Source organism: Podarcis muralis, chromosome 4, assembly GCF_964188315.1.
Source record: "Podarcis muralis chromosome 4, rPodMur119.hap1.1, whole genome shotgun sequence".
In the NCBI taxonomy this organism is placed as follows: Eukaryota; Metazoa; Chordata; class Lepidosauria; order Squamata; family Lacertidae; genus Podarcis; species Podarcis muralis.
Window position 1 is genome coordinate 98,953,515 of NC_135658.1, and position 20,666 is coordinate 98,974,180.

General features: G+C 41.6%; 1 protein-coding gene across 7 annotated transcripts in view; it reads left to right on the forward strand.

Annotated features, from left to right (window-relative positions):
- The window catches only part of DACH1 (dachshund family transcription factor 1), a 344,361-nt gene that overhangs the window by 223,013 nt on the left and 100,682 nt on the right, over nucleotides 1–20,666 (forward strand). For 4 of the 7 annotated variants that reach the window (XM_077927781.1, XM_028728391.2, XM_077927782.1 and 1 more), the window contains 2 exons: nucleotides 10,659–10,831; nucleotides 20,470–20,605. In XM_077927781.1, the coding sequence (XP_077783907.1) occupies nucleotides 10,659–10,831; nucleotides 20,470–20,605 (309 nt within the window). Of the gene's footprint in view, nucleotides 1–9,417; nucleotides 9,574–10,658; nucleotides 10,832–20,469; nucleotides 20,606–20,666 lie in introns of all 7 variants that reach the window. The other 3 variants (XM_028728383.2, XM_077927779.1, XM_028728387.2) reach the window with 1 other exon arrangement.

Consider the following 20,666-nt stretch of genomic DNA (forward strand, 5'->3'; position numbering starts at 1 on the left):
TGTTTTGAATTTATGCTTTTTGTAGATCTGTGAGCTATCTTTCTTATGGAAATTAATCTTTTTAGAAGATTTGTGCTCTCATTTTCAAACACTAATACATGCATCCAAGTATCCCATTATTCAGAACCAGCTGGCTTTTTTATCTAGTGATATTTACTTCAAAAAGCCAAGCTAAATGCTATCATAGATTAATTCTAAGGGCACAGGAGAGCTTTTTTGGGGGAGAAAAAGAGATTTGGTAATTACTTAGAATATCGCAATAAAATCACAGAACATGTCAAAAATGTGTTATCTAATTTGTCATAATGGAAAACCTTAAAAAAAAAAAAAGGAGAGAAAATGATAATTCACTGAAGAAAGGCATTCTTTGAAGATTGTGGGTGTGTGGCGAGTGTCGTCATCTCCACACACACCCCATAGTCAGAACACATATAAAGTCTAAATCTATAAAGCTTTATAACAAACTGATTACACATGTAAATAGCATGTGTAGGAATAGAATGCAGAAGAATCCAAACATTCATTCTAAACTACTTTAAGATATATCAAGTTAAGTTGTTAAGAAATACTTTTCTATATTAGGGTGAAGGTCCAAAATCTGGTGAATGTTATTATTGAAAGCTAAATGCCCCCAAAGCGAAGGATCACCCATGATTGTCGACATTCATCAAATATTTTGAGTATCATAGGCTCAGTTCAAGCACATCCCTTATCTTTTATACTTATTTTTTGTGGTTCAAAAGAGTAGTAGCTTCAGATGATTACTGACCTATAAGATTGGGGGCAGGGGGTGATGAGATAATCGTGGCTCTCCACCATAATGAGGAAAGCCTAGTATTAACTGAGTGGGATGAAGATAGGAGCAGGCCTCAGTGGGAATACTGTAATCACTCAACATAACTTGCATATTTAGCTGTAAAGGTTAGGGCAGATTTTATTTAGAATATTTTAGTATAATATATGTACTGTTATTAGTTTAGTATGTGTGTTTTATTGGCACAGCTGATTGTTATACATTGAGTGTAAATTTAACTGAATGTGATGACCAGAATTTACTTGTATATGTCTGAAAAGTGGGAAAACATAATCTAGGTTTGGGCATCCACAAAATTCACCTGGACCGTCAGCACTTTGATATTCACAAAATTTTGAACATTTTCTGTAACATAACACACATGTGTGTGGTTGTATGTAAGCGTAATTGAAGTTGGGAAGCACTGAATTTCAAAAAGGATATTCACCGCTGCAATTTCTTACATAAATCAAACTGGAAATAAGACACATTTTACAATTCAATTTAAGATCCCACTGAGACAATAATGTTGCAAGCTGTGCATTTTGCAAAGTAATATAGTAATGTCTAGTTTGCATTTTTTAAAAACCAAATTAATCACACTTTATTGAATATGTTGAAGCAAACCTAAAATTCATCTATTATTAAAAAATATTGTGCAACAAACACAAACTATATTTTATACATAAAGGACAAACTCATTTATTCATTAGGATAAAACACTTGGAGTTTGCATTTTGTAACTATGAAAGAAATGACATTTGCTACCTTTAGTATTTTGAATATTTAAACACACGTTTAGTACAAAAACAGGCTGCTTGAAAAATTGTTCTAATAATATAATGTGTTATTGGTCCAGCAGATCATTCCTGGGCTTGCTTACTCCAACACAGACATTCCATATCACTTGCTGGATCAGGAATATGAGCACAAATCACTTGAACACCCCATATGATCATTAGGATGTACATCTCATTGGGAATGTACATCAATCTACTTTGCACTGTTTTCCACAGGATATAAAGTGACATGTTCATCCCCACCCACATTGTGGCAAAACTGGTGGGTACAAGTTAGTTCCATTGGAGTTCCATTTCAGTGAGACTGAGCCCTGACTCAGAGCTTGTCATATGAGCTCTTGACCACCTGTCTTCCCTTAGGTATTCTGAATAACAGGTAGAACTGTGTGTCAGACTGGGACTGGGAAGACCTCGGTCCAAATTTTCACTATCTCCGTCTCGCAGAATGGTCTTGAGGGTGAAGTTCTCTCTGCTGACCCCTAAACAACTAACTTTCTTGGGAGTTAGGTAGTAGTGAGCCCCACACATTCAGGTGGGATATTCTCCCGTAATCTGAATAGTGTTGGGTCTGTATGTTCTGTTGAAATAAATGGGCATTGTGTTTTCGATTCAGGTGACCGCACTTAACAATAATTTGAGTAGCCATTTTCCTGGCAAATCAGTTAGCTGGTGTTAACTAAACAACTCAGGATAAAAGACAGCTGAGGAGTATATATAGGACAACCTGGTCAATCTTTAAAGCTACTTGCTCTTAAAAGCTTGTAAAGCTTTCATAAGTGTCAACATACAATTATCACTCAATTATTTCTCATTGATGTGAGCATTTAAGTTGTCTTTGAAAAAAGTATGCTATAAATTGTGAGGGTATTTTTTTGATGATACCTTCAGGTACTTCAATTTCCCTGCTAATGTGTTTGTAGAAGTTCTGTTCTTTATCCTTTGCAACCCTTTTTGGTTTTTTATTCCTCTTAAGAGGATGAAGCTGTTTATGAATCTCTGAAGCTTGGCCAGGAAAAAAAAAGGACTGTGGACTTTTAATTATTACTGATTGTCACTTGAGATAAAATTTATAGTGTGGGAAGCCACGTCTTAGCGGACTGTGACTCTATTGCATCATGCAGAGTTTTCGTTTACTTGTTAATAATTCACTGATAATAATCATCCACGCAATGAAATTGTTGGAATGTAATGCTCAGCCATGTGTGGGGAACCTCTTTAGCCCAAGGGGCACATCTTCTTGTAGGGAACTGTTTGGGGGCCACATGCCAATGGTGGGTGGGACCAGAGGAAAACGTAGGTGGAGCAAGTGATGTAATTCTTAACGTCGTGTCCAAACATAAATTTGAATTTTTTATAACTGCATATAAACACAGTGATGTGCTCAAGGAGAGTACAGAGGAAAGCCAAAGAAGCCTTTGACCTGGGGAGAGGAGATGTGGTCTCAGGGCAGGGTGTGGCCTAAGGAGAGCTCAAAGAGAAGCCTGGAGGACAGATATAAGCCCTTAGGTCTGAGGTTCCCCAGCTCAGTGCTAAACTGTGGTTTTGCATTATATGAGCAAGCCTTTCGCTTGTGAGGTGTCTTCCCCCACTCCTTCTCTGGTGTAGCTGTGAGAAGATTTGAAGCATTGCATTTCCAATTAACTGGGGCTTACTATTTTTGTCAAACCTGAAAGCTTGGCTAATTCTAAGTATGGTTTACTTGAGTCCTCTGGGTATGGGGCGGTATATAAATAATAATAATAATAATAAAGGAGTCAGGATTGTAACCCATGGAGTCAATTTGGCAAGCTTCCCTAAGCCAGAGTTAAGCCTGACCACAGTTTGTCTGGATTTAGATTTAACACAGAAGTGGAACGAAAGGGTCCCAATCTTCTCATGACCATGTGGAGGAAGAGTGCAGACGAATGAGCCCAAGTCTGGATCTAGACACGTCAAAGAAGCGATTCAGTTAAATGTGTTATAAACTCATACAGGGAAATCCAGTATGGAAAGATGGGACTCGACAGCGCCATCTGGTGTCAAAGTGTTATATCCAGTGCTTTTTCTTAAAAAAATATTAAGGGGTACTCTCATTTTGACTCATGAAAATCACCATTTTATAGTTCAAATTGGGAAAAATAAATACAGTAAATGGACAAAAGTACAAAGATTCACAAAATGTTTAGGGGTATGCGTACCCCTGCGTAACCCCCCCCCAAAAAAGCACTGGTTATATCACATATACAACACTTTTTCTTTACCAATCTAGCTGAGTCCCAAGTCTCATTCATGAGGCCAGCCTAATTTTTTAAAAATTTTGTAATAGGGGAGGGCAGGAAATTGCCTATAAAAAGGCCTCTGTGATTTGCAACCTGCCATTTTGAATGCACCCCACAGTGCATGGCAATGTGTTGTGGTTTGACAAACTTGATAGTGAAACATCTGCCAATCTGCAATATATGGTTGGTGGGATGCTTTTCACTTGATGGGTCACAAGTTGTGAGTGCAATAGGTTCTGAAGGAACCTTTATGGAAAAGTAATACCAATGCTGTTGAAGTACGATTGTGTTCTCTTTGGAAGTATTTCCTTAATGCACCATTTCTAGTTTAATCATGCTCTGTATTAAGTAGAACCTTTCATCCGAAGATCTCAAGATGTTTTAGTGAGGTGTAGTCTCTCTTCCATATGGTAACTAATTTCAAACGGTTAAGCTTCATCACATAAAAGTAAAGTGCTACGCATATTCACATTTTGAGGAAGGAGAACCAAATGTTTGATTTGGATGATTATACTGAAGAAGATCCTTCATTTATTGAGGGACCAAAATGATTAATATTTAGCAGCTGGAGTATAGGTATTTTCAGCATAGAATATAATCATACATAGACTATAGTAGGCCAAGGCAGCAACCAAGGTTCAGTTCAGTTGACTTTCACATTTAGTTGCAATGCCTTGGTGGGGGGAAAATAGTGTTCATATAAAAATACAGAAGATGTATAAGGGCCAAGGGATAAAATGAAGTTCCCTTGACTTCACTGGGACCTAAGTTCAGCCACCTTAGTTCAGATCCAAGCCTACATTAATTAGATTCCAAATGGTTAATGTCTGTAGAAAGAGGCAGGTGGAGAATCAGATTAATTACAAATATCTCTGCAATTATAACAACTAGAGAATAAGGCATAGGTGAGATGTCCCAGATAATCCCTTAGCCAACTACTTGGGCACTGATTTTGGCTCCGTTAATCACATTTTTTTTTTCTTCCCAGACCCAAAACAAGGAACATTAGTGGGCAAAAATATTATAGGAAAAGGGAAAATAAGACAATACATCTTTTGTTGTTTCTCCAATGATGTTTTTTTTTTTAATTTAAAAAGCACACACATGTATTATATTTATTTAATGTTCAACTATTTACACAAATAGAGTAATATAGCCATGAGTTTTCCAAGCTGTTCAGTACTTGCTTGCTTTCTGACACCCATATGATTTCAGAAAGTTTTCTTTTTCTTTCATTTTCTTCTTCATAACTAGGCTTGAAGCTTACATTTTCAAGTTTCCATCAGTGGCTGTCAACTCTTTGTAATAAGCTTAAGAGCTTGGACACCTGATATCCCAGGGTGCTGTAGGGCACCCTCTTAGAAGCTGTTTTCTTTATATTGAGAGGAAATTAGCTTTTAGAACCATAAATTAATTAAATTATGCAAAATGTTCCAGCTTCAGTATATTTCCCCTCTCCTCTCCTTACAAAAAAAAAAAAAAAACCACACAAAGCGACAACATAAAAGTTTCACGCACACTCATGCAGTATTTTAATAATACTAGCCTGACAAAGCTGTATTATTTCATTGGTGCAGAGCAAGAGGCTGCTTTCCTTGTAATCATGTGTACAAGATGACAGAACAGAAAATGACTAATTGTGTATTGGAACTGGAGTCTAGACACATATAAAAAAAAGTTGTGAAGATGTTTAAAAAAAAGTTTTGAAAAATATATTGAATTTGCCATAGCTCACCATCGCCATCTAGTGTCATATTTGTATAATGCACTTTACAACACATTTAACACATTTTATTTGCAGCTGCATAGCTGAGTTCCTGCTGTACATAATAACATTGGTTGTAATACATCATAGAACTAAGTATGCTTAAGCCCTCATTCATTCATTCATTCATTTTGAATGTACTTAACTCTACATAGGATTGTGGTCCATTATATCCACTTTGGTGCAGTTTGAAATGCCATTAGGAAGGTAACTTGGAATGGAAGTTTGTTAGCCGCCATCTCAACTCTGAATGTTTTCCAAGAGTAAACTATGGAGATGGTTAGATAATCTGATAATTTTGAAAGATCAATTATTTAATTAATTAATTAATTAATTAATGGTGAGGTTTGAATAACCTTTTCTAAGAACCTGGGGGGGGGGGGAGCTATCCTGTTTCTGGACAAAACAAAATTGCAAACATTTTGCACAGAAGCAAGTTTCATTCTTTGAGATTAAACACTGTGTGGTGGTTGTGGTGGGGAAGGACAACAGAATGGTTGTCGCCTGTACATTAGCCCCACCATCAACTATTTATTCTTGTTTAAGTACAATTCCTTGTCACCTAGGGCTACCAAGTGACTGCTTCAATACTAAGCTGAGTTTAAATGAGTAACGGATTTGAATGGTTTGTTTCATTTCTCTGTGATCCATTTGGTTTTTTGGTTTGATATGAATCCATGTGATTGAAAAATTATGAATTTTGAATTCCCTTCACCCCACTACTGATGACTCCAGAGCTAAATGTCTTCTTCTATAAAACAAGCATTGCCAACCCTCCCTGTAAGTCCTTCATTGGCACACCTAGGCAGGGGGCACAGACCGTGAGCTTTCATCAAATAAAAAAAGTAAGTGTCTAGCCCTCCTAGAAAGAAAGTTGTGAAGTAAACTGTGCAGTTACCCTTCTAAATGATTTCTGTGAAAAAAAGGTGTCACCCTGGCTGCTGCCACTTGCTGGTGTTTTGGGCCAATGAGTAAAATCAGAGCTGTGATGGACAAGTGAGTTGTTTGATTACCAGGGAACAGGAATCTCTGAGATCTTGAAGAGCTGCTGTTTCCCCTCTTAACAGTTTTCCAACTCTTCTCGAATTTTCTAGTTCTTGGAATATCCATAGTTTTCCTTTCCCCCTAGAAACCAGGATGCATCTTTTCTGTTGGGTTCATCTGAGGTCAGGTAGTCAATAGAAGTTATTTTCTGCAATTACAATTATTTCACATGCTTTTAAAGAGCCCCTCTTCCCCTCAAAAGCAAATGTGAAAATTTTGCAGAGGCATAGGCATGTCTCCTGCTGTGAAGGAGCTAAAAGCCAAACATTCATTAAGAATTCACTGGATACATGTCTGCTGAGAGATAGGTCTCTTTGTGCTTAATAGGAATTATTCCCAGGTAATTCCTATTAAATTAGGGCGGCGCTGTGGGTTTAACCACAGAGCCCTAGGACTTGCTGATCAGAAGTTCGGCGGTTCAAATCCCCACGACGGGGTGAGCTCCCGTTGCTCGGTCCCTGCTCCTGCCAACCTAGCAGTTCGAAAGCACGTCAAAGTGCAAGTAGATAAGTAGGTACTGCTCTGGCGGGAAGGTAAACTGCGTTTCCGTGCGCTGCTCTGGTTCACCAGAAGCAGCTTAGTCACGCTGGCCACATGACCTGGAAGCTGTATGCTGGCTCCCTTGGCCAGGAAAGCGAGATGAGCGCCTCAACCCCAGAGTCATCCGCAACTGGACCTAATGGTCAGGGGTCCCTTTAAGTGGGTACAAGATGGTAGCCTAGGCTTTGATTTTATGGCCGACACTGGCGATGGCAGCAGTGGGGTTCTTGTGCCCTTAGCAGATGTATGGCAGAGAAAAATTAAACAGGTCAAACCTTTTCTAGTATGGCAATACAATTATGGAAAATGCTTCACCATTACAGTGCACCCTCTGGTCCAGGACATTTGCTGTCCCCTTATAAGCTGAACGTGTGCATGTCAATCACACAGATCTAGAATCCTGTCTCCAGACTTAGGTGCTATTGCTGATCATCTTCACAAGGTTTGGTGTTCTTTCACCAGCGAATACATAATATTAAGCTGATTGTAGTTTGGGTTGGGAGTTTATTTTAACTTTTATTTCACTATGATTCGTGCACTGGAAATTTTTATATGAAAACTTTCTGAATATGGTTAAGGCAAATGGCAAGTTGAAATAAAGTTGATGATGATGACAAGTAGTGGCAAATTCTAAATATAAGCATGATAACACAGACTGAAGAGGGCAAAGGAAACATGGTGCTTATGTGCTCCCTAATTTAGGTAACTAACCAAGGAAAAACAACTGTGGATATTTAGTCTATAAACTTGGTCTAAGATCCTAACAATTTAATGCAATAGTTGTCAGGAAAAAACCAAACAAATTTTGAATGTATTACAAAACATAAAGATAGATCTCATATTATGCTGATTCTATGTATGTGATTGCAGCTTTACACGGGTTGCAGAAAATAAAATGAATAAATTGGGGGAAACACTGGAAGGGCCATGCAATATGTCACGGGAGTTCTTGCGCAACCTTCCGGGAGCCTGGAAAGCAAGGCAGGGTGCTCTTTCTGTGGTAGGAAAACACATTGTGGAATGAGATTTTAAAGCGCACACCCCTCACCTTGATTTCCAGACTCTGGGAAGGTCAACAAGGGCTCCCAAGCAACCTTCCTAGACCCTGGAAGGTGGGGGGGGGGGAGCTATTGACCTTCTAGGGGTGGCAAGGCCCACTCAGCACTGACTTCAGACAGGTAGAGATGGTCACCTGGGGCCATTCCAGGGGTAATTCTGGCTTGCACTATTTTGCCTATACACACAGTAGCTAGGAATGTAACCCCCACGTAAGATGAGATCTACCTGTATTTAAAAGCATTTACAGTAGTTCTCTTAATAGTGTATACCGCTCCACAATGAACATAATTTTCTTTAACTAAACATACAATTAACAGTACCACATTTCATTTGATTTATCTCTCTAGTGCTGCAGTCCTGTGTACGCGTAGTTAAGGTTAACTCTCACTTAAGTCAGCAGAATGGTCTTCTTAGTAAAGATGCACAAGATTGTCGTGCAAGTTAAATTAAAACAGAACTAAATATTTTTTTCAGTTTATTGAATATCAGAGCAGCAATATTTCTTGCATGGTAAGGCTCCCATAATTAGAAGGCTTGAAGCAATTATTGTAGCACTTTCTATAGCAGACTGTAATGTATGTAGGGCTGAGTTTATCACACACAAATACACATATGCTGCCACTCAAGGCACTCATTTAAATGCATTTTATTTTAAAAGTGTGGCATAAACCCATCACCATCTTCTGAATTCCTTGCTGTCTACAAATTCTTTTCTAGTCGTATTTATTAGGAGTTAAAAGGGGTGAGGGGTAAGAGTTGGTAAGATTTTCATTAAAAATAACAGATTGTTCCACCTTGTGTAACTTTTCATAGATTACTTGGAGGTTAGTTGATTGGCATCCATCTTGGGAGACAATGGAAGAGTGTCCATTCAGGGTGATCTCAAACCATTGGAGAGTTACAGCACCTTAAGAGATTTATATAACTTTTTATAGGATATACAATAACATTAACAACAACAAGAAAACCTCCAGTAAGTTAAATTGAATTAGACTAGGATATATGTTCAAAATTAAATATTTCCAATTCACCCATGGATCTTCCAAAACTGATTTGACAATTGCAAAAGGAAATAACCCGATCTCCTTGGTTGCAAATTCAGAAGCTTCAATTTTGGAATTATCCTGCATCCCAATAATTTATATTCATTCCCCACAGGAAGCACTGATGGTTCTTGGGATAGAGAGAAACTTCAGTCCCCCCCAACCCAAGGATTGCAGGCCTCTGTTAACCACCCCAGCATGCCTGGACAGCATAACATTCCAGTTAATCATCCTCTTAACCCTCTCCAAAAGAACCACCTTCTGCCAAATGGTATGGCTTAACATCTTTCCATGTTCATATTCAGACTTTATCAAATTCCTATATTTTACATTATAGCGTATACTTAAAAATCAACACCAACCCCTTCCCAGCAAACAAAAATTGTGACTTCATGCAACGTAATAAAAAAGACAATGTTTCTTATGGGATCAGACTTTCGGAAAAAACGAGTAACAAAAGGGGCAAATATTTTATCTGACACATTTCAGCGAGGGTTCGACTTGGTTACATAATAAGCAACATCCTTCCTGCATGATGAGAGCTATCACTGATGGCTTAGATGTACATTATAGTCAGTTGGGTATTGCACTTTACCTGAACATATCTGTGATCTACTTGAGAGCTGATTTAGGCATGCAGATAAATCATGTGGTACAGAGTTGCTGGGACCATAGCATTTATGACTGCAGTTTGAGGAATCCACATGTCAGTATTTCCTCACATTCAATATAATTTATTGATTTGGAACTTTTTGTCCTGCTTTCCTCACTGTGTTTCCAAGGACTCCAAATCATGATGCAGACACTATTTCTTCCATAAATTAAGAGTCAGTTTTCTCCAGTCTGCTTCTGGTGCATTCATGTGTTTCTTCTTTCAGTGATTCTGCAGCCAACTTCATCTGCTGCTCAGTGCGTTCAGAGTTGTACACACACGCACACAATTTACCTACTGGGCTCTGGAGGTTCTGCTGGTGGGCATCAGGGCAGCTTCTGAAGCTATGGAAGTCGGCCACTCACCAGCTATTGGGTCCTGGCAATTCTCTCCAACCACTTGGTCAGCCAGCATACCCTTAACGAATCTAGGAAAATTAAATTATGGGAACTGGATGGTATTTGGATTTGGACACGTGCAAAGTACTGAGCAGATCACATTCCTGCTATTTATTGAGCAGTCATAATAATAGTAATTTAAAACATGTTTCCTTGTTAGAAGAACATTCAATAAACAAGAATTGAATGAAAATTCGTTGCTTGATGAATAGTTAATTTGCCTTTGCTTCATGTTAAAAATGTTTGTGGTATCCAGCACTTAAAAATCATAAATGTGTTTATTTTGCTCTATTTTGTTCCCCTTAGGCCTGGAGCTCCCTTTTATGATGATGCCCCACCCGCTCATTCCTGTCAGCCTGCCACCAGCATCTGTGACAATGGCAATGAGCCAGATGAACCACCTTAGCACGATTGCAAACATGGCCGCCGCAGCACAAGTGCAGAGTCCTCCCTCAAGAGTTGAAACGTCTGTTATTAAGGTGACAGAGGTTTGGTTGTTGTTTTTTTAAAAAAGTACTGAGAGTAGCAATGATATCTTTGTTGACTGTTTTCCATTCTTAGACCTACGTTTCCTCAATCATAAAATAAGATTCTCTGACTGGGACAAATCATACTAGCTGGAGACATTCATTTAGTTCACATACAAAACACAATGCAGCCAATGTTAACTTAATTGTTCCCTCCTGTGTTTCCAGAGGGCAGCCATTTTCAGGGACAGCACCACTTCCTGGTTGGAAGGCAGTGCCAACCTGATTTTATTAGGTTGAGGAGCTCTGTACCACCCCAGGCTGGCCCTACCTTCCCTGAACCGGAATGTGGGCTTTGGACTGCTATATTTAGTGGGCTTTTTATTCTTTATTTTATTTTATTATTCATTTGTAGCCTTTTGTAAAACTTTCTTCCTGTCTTTCTTCATGAGGCCAAGATAGTATGAAAGCTGGTGGCCAAGGCCATTCAGGCTCTTTAGCTTGGTTTCCTTTACAGTGGTACCTCGGGTTACATATGCTTCAGGTTACATACACTTTGGGTTACAGACTCCACTAACCCAGAAATAGTGCTTCAGGTTAAGAACTTAGCTTCAGGATAAGAACAGAAATCGTGCTCCGGTGGCGCAGTGGCAGCAGGAGGCCCCATTAGCTAAAGTGGTACCTCAGGTTAAGAACAGTTTCAGGTTAAGAACGGACCTCCGGAACGAATTAAGTACTTAACCCGAGGTACCACTGTATATCTCTGCCTCCTCTCAACCACTACCCAGATTGGACAGTCTCACTTTGTCTCCTCTCCAGCTGGGATCTTAGGGAAGGAAGGTATTTAGAGCATCATTAAAGGCAGCAGTGGGGAAGACTGCATTTAATGGGGTTACAGTAGTTACGCAATAAGGGGAACTGTGATCACAGCAACCTTCTTGGGAAGGTCTTCTTTAGATGTGACCTGAAAGTTACGCCCTTACTAATTCTTGTCCTGGGGGTACGCAGGAGTACGCATACCCCTAAACATTTTGTGAATCTTTGTACTTTTGTCCATTTACTGTATTTATTTTTCCCAGTTTGAACTATAAAATGGTGATTTTCTTGAGTCAAAATGAGAGTACCCCAAACACTTTTTTAGAAAAGAAGCACTGCTGTGACATATATAAATTCATTAATGGAATTTATAGATCGCTGTTCCCAGGGGATAGGGGTATTATATTAATTGCAGCTCACCCAGTTAAACTAAAAATAATTCCTGTTTTTCTCTGTTCACCCTGAGCCTGTTCTCAAAGTTAATTTGGATTTGAAATATCCAAATTTACCCCGAACATGAAAGCATGTAGGGGAACTCTGGAACTGAAGAATAGCTAGAGAGAATGTATGTATTGTATCCACAAGGCAGTCAAAATTTGGATTTGTGCAGAATGTAATGGAATTGGTTTTGGCCAATGTTTTGCACCAAGCTGTGACATCAGCAGCAGGTGGGTAGCAGATGCGTGATCCTCAGTACGGCAGTTTAAAGCAATTATTCTGCTCTTGTCCTGAACTTAAAATGGAAGACGTGAAAACTGAAATTGTCCAAAGCATCTCTCTCTCTCTTTCTGTCAGATGCTAGATTATGAGATTCGTAAAATGACAAGTCCCTAATTTGTCTCAGTAGGGAAGTTGATATGGAGAGCCCTGCCAGCTTAGATCCGTTCTTGACCTTTCCCCACAATTCACCAAGTTCTCCTGAGCCTGTGTTGTTATCTTAAACTTCAGATGCCATTCCACTCTTAAGCAGTGCTTCATTTCCCAGAGATAAGAAGCTGGTATATTTTTAACTCTTTCAAAATAATGAAATGAATGTTGCAATAAAATCCCTCCGTTTAGAATAAAATAGGAAGAGCAATAAGGCGTCTGTGTGAACGGGATACAAGTGGTTGATATTACATGCCACCTGATGTCTGTGTCCCTTCTGAAATGAGATGTGCATTAGATACCCTTTTTGTAATTGAATGTTGTGATCTGTGAGTTGGAAGAATAAGATCTCAGGAACGAGCAGGGACAACAGACTGTGACAACAGTAAATCGCAGTGAGTGTGACAGCTGTGACCTGAGAATGCTTTAGGCAGGAGATGCCTTTCATCACCTGCCCATGGCTTCAGAAAGCCAAGCTTGTTAGCAGCCTCAGCTTTCCTCAAACAGAAATGTGTGCAAACTCTATAAAGCCACATTAAAATAAACGTTATACTTCAGGGCTGATGGCAGTGTTTGTGGTTACGTCAAGAAGACAGCCCTAAAGCAATATTGTAATCTACTCTAGATCCATGAAATATACATTGACATATTAAATTGTAATAGAACAGATAAAGAATGCCTAGCACAGTGCTACATTGTTTATTTGACTGGCTTGTGCATTTTTGAAATATAGTAAATTTGGGGGTGGGACAGAGCGCTGTTTCCATAGGCATATTCAATGAGAATACATTGCCTTTACACAACAGAAAATTTATCCCAACTAGTTGCCTCAAACAATGGGATATGTGTTTGTTTCTGTAATATACATAATACACAAGTTCCTCCTGTGCCTGACATTGTTTTATTTTGGAAGGATTGCTTCACACATTATGTTTAGCATAAAACAAAAAAATTCCTTCCAGTAGCACCTTAAAGACCAACTAAGTTAGTTCTTGGTATGAGCTTTCGTGTGCATGCTCATACCAAGAACTAACTTAGTTGGTCTTTAAGGTGCTACTGGAAGGAATTTTTTTGTTTTGACTATGGCAGACCAACACGGCTCCCTATCTGTAACTGGAACTATGTTTAGCATATTCTTTCTTAAAAATGGAATGCATGCATCAGACATAGGTGTGTAATTGTTAATACACTAGGTATACAAATGGGGCAGTCAGAATTAACCACAGGATTTTGCTTAGGTATTTGCCATGGCAAGGGCTCCTTGCTATGTAATACGTGAAGTGCCACTTAAGGTAGCTTCTGGGTACTTTGTTTGTTGGCATCTGTCTGTCTTGAGAGACAATGGAGTATTCCTCCGGGGGTGAAGTCAAACCACTGGAGAATCACAGTCCCTGTTGTGGCTGCACAGACTGGTAACTCGTAACTGCTGCCTCTCGCATTGTTTTTGCTGTGTTAGCAGCACCAAAGTAAACTCTCTGGGGTGCAAGCCTGGGCAGTGTGTATGGAGCAATGTGTTTGGCACCAGCTTGGCTGCAGGACGTGCCGGATGGAGGCGTACAAGGCACCATCCAACTTGAAATGCGCTTTCTGATATGACACGGAAGCTCAGTTACTCAACAACAAGACGAAGAAACTGGAAAACACAATGGTTTGCGTAACCATAAACAGTTGGTCGGATCCAGACCAACAAATCCTAGTCAACTACCCCCCCCCGCCCCCGCCTGACTACTGAGCTATACACCATAGCTATATCAGAGTTGTATCAGACTAAGGTCAGTTTCAGCACTGTTTGTGAGAGCCTTAATCAGGTGTGCCTGTCCAGTGGCTCATGCTATTATTATGTAACCCAACATTGGAGTGAAAATATTGTGGGTGATTTGACCAGGAGTGTAATACTGGCTCTTGGCCCAATCACCCACAATAAAGGTAAAGGTAAAAGTACCACTGCCCGTACGGGCCAGTCTTGACAGACTCTGGGGTTGTGCACCCATCTCACTCAAGAGGCCGGGGGCCAGCGCTGTCCGGAGACACTTCCGGGTCACGTGGCCAGCGTGACATCGCTGCTCTGGCGAGCCAGCGCAGCACACGGAAACGCCGTTTACCTTCCCGCTAGTAAGCGGTCCCTATTTATCTACTTGCACCCGGGGGTGCTTTCGAACTGCTAGGTTGGCAGGCGATGGGACCGAACAGTGGGAGCGCACCCCGCCGCGGGGATTCGAACCACCGACCTTTCGATCGGCAAGCCCTAGGCGCTGAGGCTTTTACCCACAGCGCCACCCGCGTCCCAATCACCCACAATACTTTCCCTCCATTATAATGATGCTTGCAGAATTTGAGATGCATGCTTACGTAGTGCCTTGTTCATTGAAAAAATGGAGATACTTCCCCCCCCCCACCCGGGGGGACACTGCTAATTTCGCTACCAAGCACTACCACCCCATCTCACCAATGACTATATTGGTTTTGTTTGGGGAGTCCCAAGGCTCAGGAGTTGATTTTTGAGACTTTATTGTCAGAAGATTCTTCTAAAATGTAAGAGACCTAAAGACATTCTTTCCTGGTAAAGAAATAAGTTGCAGAAGAATTGGCAAATGGCTTTTAATAGCTGACATGTACTGTTTAATATATTACCTTTATTCTCCTCCAGTAGTTTATGGTAGACTGCGGGAGACCAGAGCCATTGATTTTGTTACAGGTGCCAACATAGATTCCTCTGGTGTGTGTTGACTTTAGGAAGCCTTTCTAAAAGTATTAAATATAAAAGAAAGCTAAGCTAAGCAAACATTAACAAGACATTCTGTGTTATTAAATCATTATACAATTATAGAACTGTAAAATTGCATGAAACAATATGTTATGGTTTGTTGTAAGCCATGAGTTCTATAATTTTGCAAGTGACCTATTTCTTTTTTTTTTTTTACTGAAGCTTATGAATTAATTTAAAATATCCTTATGAGTTCAGTAACTGCCTTCGTTCTGCACTGCTTCCCAAAGTATTTTCCACACTGTCTCAAATGTCCTCTTCTTCACATTTTTTTCTTGACATGGATACTGTAGAGCAGTATATTGGGGAATCTTTGGCATCTGGCCCTGCCAGGCCTCGGAAATTGGTGCACCAGACTGTTTGGGGCAAATCACACCCACATTTCCCAACACCTGAGGCATAGGCATAGGTGTGAGGTATGCCGGGTGTGCCCAGGCACACCCTAATGTCTCTTTTAAAAAGGGAAAGTGTCTGTAGCCTCAGTGAATCTTTTTGAACTGGCAATGTGAAGGACACCTAGTGTTTGGAAAAGCAGTCAGAACACAGCAGTGCCCTCTTGGCCAGGGGTCAGCAAACTTTTTCAGCAGGGGGCCAGTCCACTGTCCCTCAGAACTTGTGGGGGGCCGGACTCTATATTGAAAAATAAAATAACAATGAACGAATTCCTATGCCCCACAAATAACCCAGAGATGCATTTTAAATAAAAGCACACATTCTACTCATGTAAAAACACGCTGATTCCCAGACCGTCCGCAGGCCGGATTGAGAAGGCGATTGGGCCGCATCCGGCCCCCTGGCTGTATCTGTTTTGTGTGTGCTGCAGCAGCACCGGCAGCAGTGGAAAGTTTGTTATTTTGGTGCGCGCAGCATGTGTGTTTGTGTTTGTGTTTGCTCTCAGTCGCTGCCTTTGTGGAGGAGGTCAGCCTGGGGGGGGGGGCGGATTGGGTTTGCCTCGGGGGTGACTCAAAAGCCATAAAGCATAAGTAGTGACCAGGGGACATGTGTGTGGAGATGGGCTTCTGGGCTGGGATATTTCAGAGTCTGTTCCTGTGTCTCCACCTCTTCTTTTTATCCCCTCCCCCTCTTCGTGTGCATGCATGTGTTTTAGTTTAAAATTCCCGGGTGCACATCTGCTGTGCCCACCTATGTCCTGACATCATATATGAGATCAGGCATGGGAAACTTCCAAATTTTGGAATAAAAATATTGGTGCTTTTTAACTTTGGTGCCTTTTTCTGTCTTTCTGCACATCGCAGCAGAAAAGGCACTGAATTAAAAAGGCAGCTGTCAGGGGCTCAGGAGCAGAGACACAGGGGAGAGAGGGGATGGAGAGCGAAGGGGAAGAATCTGGGGGCAGCATAGGGGAGTATGAAAGCGGCCCGAGAGATTCCATGAGTCTCTCCAGCGAATCAGAAGATTCCCAGAGGGGGGCACCGATGGCCAGGGCAAGGGGGGGGTCCCAGGGGGGACACACCAGAAGCAAGGGGCCAGCGGGGACTCCCAAAGCAGCAGCAGGAGAGCAGGACCAGCTCCTCCACCAGAGCGTAGTGAGGGGGAAGAGTCACATGTATCAGGGCCAGCTTCTCCTCCAGCAGGGAGAGAGGATGAGTCAGAGGTGGCCACGCCTCCATCACAGAGTGAGGGAACGGAGGGAGAGTCAGGTGCAGCTAGCCTCCCCGAAGGGGGAAGCAGTGACAGGAGCAGTGTAACGGTCAGGAGGAAGGTGGCCGGCTGGGCGCGCGCGCCAAGTTCGAATGTACAGGCGCGCGGCACAGCAGGAAACCCGGATGGGGAACCAGGTCCTAAAGCCTGCCGGAGGGAGGGGGAGGACTCAGGAGACTCAGCGTCAGAAGAGTCTAGGAGAGGCGAGACCCCAGCGGACAGGCGGGCCCAGAGGAGAAGAGAGCAGAGGAAGAGGTGGAGCAAGGCTAGAGTCTTAAACTGGTGTCTGGGGGGAGGAGACTCAGACGGAGCTTCGGTGGTCTAGAGTTTGAGACGTAGAGCTGCGCGCCGCGGCTATGAAAGCGAAACTGAGCTTCAATAAAGACTGTTTTATATAACAACGAACTGGCGTTGGTCCTTTGTGAGCTGGGACCTCGGGCAGCTCTGACAGCAGCAAATGTTTGATACAACAGGAGAATCAGGAGAACACTCAGTGAATTCGAGTTGGCCAGTGCAAATGATCTCCCTCTGTAAGGGCTTTCTGTAAGCACCGATTAGTTGCACTATGGAATTTTGTTTATTGCATGTTTTACGTATTTTTCGCTCCACAAGGCGCACCTGACCATAAGGCACACCTAGTTTTTAGAGGGGGAATTCAAGAAAAAAAAATGTTATTTAAAGGGAGCACTGAGCAGAGCGTGTATGCATCCCAGGCTCTGCTCAGCACTCCCTTTCACGAGCCGCATGGATTGTGTTTGTGGCTCTTGGGGGCTTTTCCCCAAGGAGGGACAAGGGCAGCCCGTCAGAGCCGCGCTCTGTCCCTTCCCCCACCTTCCACAAAAGCCAGGGATAGCGCGCGAAGCCTCCACAGGGCAGCATGATGAAAGCTCCCTGCTGCCCTGCGGAGGCTTTGCGTCGCTAAGGCAGAAGCTAAAACAGCTAGGGGGAAGAAGAAAAAGAAGAGTTTGGATTTGATATCCCACTTTATCACTATCTGAAGGAGTCTCAAAGCGGCTAACATTCTCCTTTCCCTTCCTCCCCCACAACAAACACTCTGTGAGGTGAGTGGGGCTGAGAGACTTCAGAGAAGTGTGACTGGCCCAAGATCACCCAGCAGCTGCATGTGGAGGAGCGGAGACGCAAACCCGGTTCACCAGATTACGAGTCCACCGCTCTTAACCACTACACCACACTGGCTCTTCATCCCGCTGCCCTGCGGAGGCTTTGCGGGCTACCCCAGAGCTGCTCAGGAGCTTGTCGGGGCTGGCGGGTGAAGCCCGGGTCCCCCCGTCCCCCCAGCCCCAGGACCACACATTCGCTCCATAAGACGCACAGACATCTCCCCTTAGTTTTTAAGAGGAAAATGGTGTGTCTTATGGAGCGAAAAATATGGTAATTTTTGTAAGCCACTTTGAGACCCAAATGTGGTGAAAAGCAGAGGAGATTATGTTGGTGATGATTATGACAACAGTCTTAGATCACAAGTATCCCCCAAGCTATGCCACTTTTCCTTCAAGGGAAATGCAACCCATCCAGGATGGGCACCAAACAAGCATGGTCCTGGAACCAAAATTTGTAAGCCTTAGGCTAACAGTCAGTCAGTCAGTCTTTAAGATCACTTGGAAGTAAAAGGTAAGGCACTTGTGGCTTTTCTTACCAGTTTGCCAAACTCTTGTGATACACCCTTCCCCACTTGCAATAGTAAACAGGACTCTGTCCCGTACAGCAGGCAGGGGTCAGGTGGCTTAGAGCAGTGTTCCCCAACCTTGGGCCTCCAGCTGTTTTTGGACTACAATTCCCATCATCCTTGACCACTGGTCTTGCTAGCGAGGGATGATGGGAGTTGTAGTCCAAAAACAGCTGGAGGCCCAAGGTTGGGGAACACTGGCTTAGAGGACCAGAGGAAAAACAGATCATCGAAGCCGCCATTCATTAGAGAACTCTTGGTTATAATCTAGTAGCAACGCTACCCAAAGCAAATCCAGCAAGTCAGATGAATCTGTTGGAAGGATTTACAGAGGGATTGCTTAGCAGTCAAAGGTTATTGTGTTTTAGATTTTTTCAAAACTTTCCCCACCATTTGGTCTACATGGAATTTTAAAAAATGTAAATAGCACAAGACTGGAAGAAATCAGAAGCACTGGAAATAGAATTTAATGGATACCATAATTTTCCGCAATGCAGGTCCCTAGGTCCATGTATCTAGGCCCATTTGTTATATGTGTGCAAAAGTTATGTGTGATAAACTAATTGACTAAATTTTTATTCCTTTTTTCTTTTTGCTATATATTTTTTCTTTTTACTCTCTCTCTCTCTCTCTCTCTCTCTCTCTCATTCCAGTTCTTTAAAAATGTAAAGTCAATATTTTACTAAATCCACCCCTTTCCTCATAATTTTGCACAAGAATTACAGTTTTTGCTGTTTTGATAAAGACAGAAAACTGAGAGAGATTGCATATTATTGATTGGAGCAAGAGTATGAAAAAGAGACTTGAGGAATTAAATTAATTAGACTCTTACCTATGCTCAGTTCACTTGCATTTCTATTAAGGTTAAAGGGTGTTTCACAAATGAACTGATAAGATGAGTTTACAAAGCGCTCTCTCGTAGACTTCCTCCTGGTTCATCTTATTATATGACAATAATAAAACTCATTATCTCCTTTGTTTCAGTCATAATTGTGTTGTGTTGCCCTATACATTTCTTCTGCTGTCTCCATATTATAATTTGTTCTATAAAGGCATACATAAATATGATAAACACATTAAACTCTTAAAATAAATTAATTTTCTATGCAACGCTATTCAAATCTTATATGCTCACTGGATTTCACTTTAATGAAGCCCTTCAGAACACAGCAAGCCAAACAGTAAAATTGCCTAGGTTCTTCAAGCATCAGCACTGTAATCCTAAACTTAGCTGTTGAGATCCTGGACAAAAAGGCACTGTGAAAAACAAAATAAATAAGAATCTATGCTAACGTGGTCAATTTTCCTGTAGCGTTTTTTTAAAAATAAAAGAAAGCAAACAAGTAGAATATACTTAAATTCCTCTCATTGGCCTGATTCTGGTCACATGACAATGAGGTGACAAAGACCATGCAAAACTCTGCACCTTGTTTTTTGCACGGGTAGCATGCATTGGGGTTGTATAAATGGGGGCATTAGTTTAAAATTAAAATTGAGATCTGTCGGGTAATTCTGAGTGCTTCTTCATTTTCTAGAAGCATGCTCAGTTAACTTTGCCACGCCATATACCCAAAGAGCTGTTAAGTTTGAGCCTTTGTTGTCACCCTCACACAGGCTAATCTAGAGTGGTCCAGCCATGGACAGATTACATCTCCAGTACTTGTCGATTTCTTTGAGGGGTGAGGCTCGAAATGCCCATTATTCAGATTACGTTCAGTTTGGGATCTGTGAGTGTGAAATGGCTATGGAAGGAAGCTTGCCTGTGTTTGATAGTTCTAATGGGTACAAGACATGAAGGTTCTGAAAATTAAGATGGCTTTACGTGGATTTTTGTTTGTATTTTGTGTTATGCAGGAACGAGTTCCAGACAGCCCTTCCCCTGCTCCATCCCTCGAAGAGGGCCGAAGGCCGGGTAGCCACCCATCCTCTCATCGTAGCAGCAGTGTATCCAGTTCCCCTGCCAGAACTGAAAGTTCTTCCGACAGAATCCGTAAGTTACGTTGTGTCTTCTTTTCCCACTTAAAATGGCCAAGTTGGCTTTAGGTGTTTTG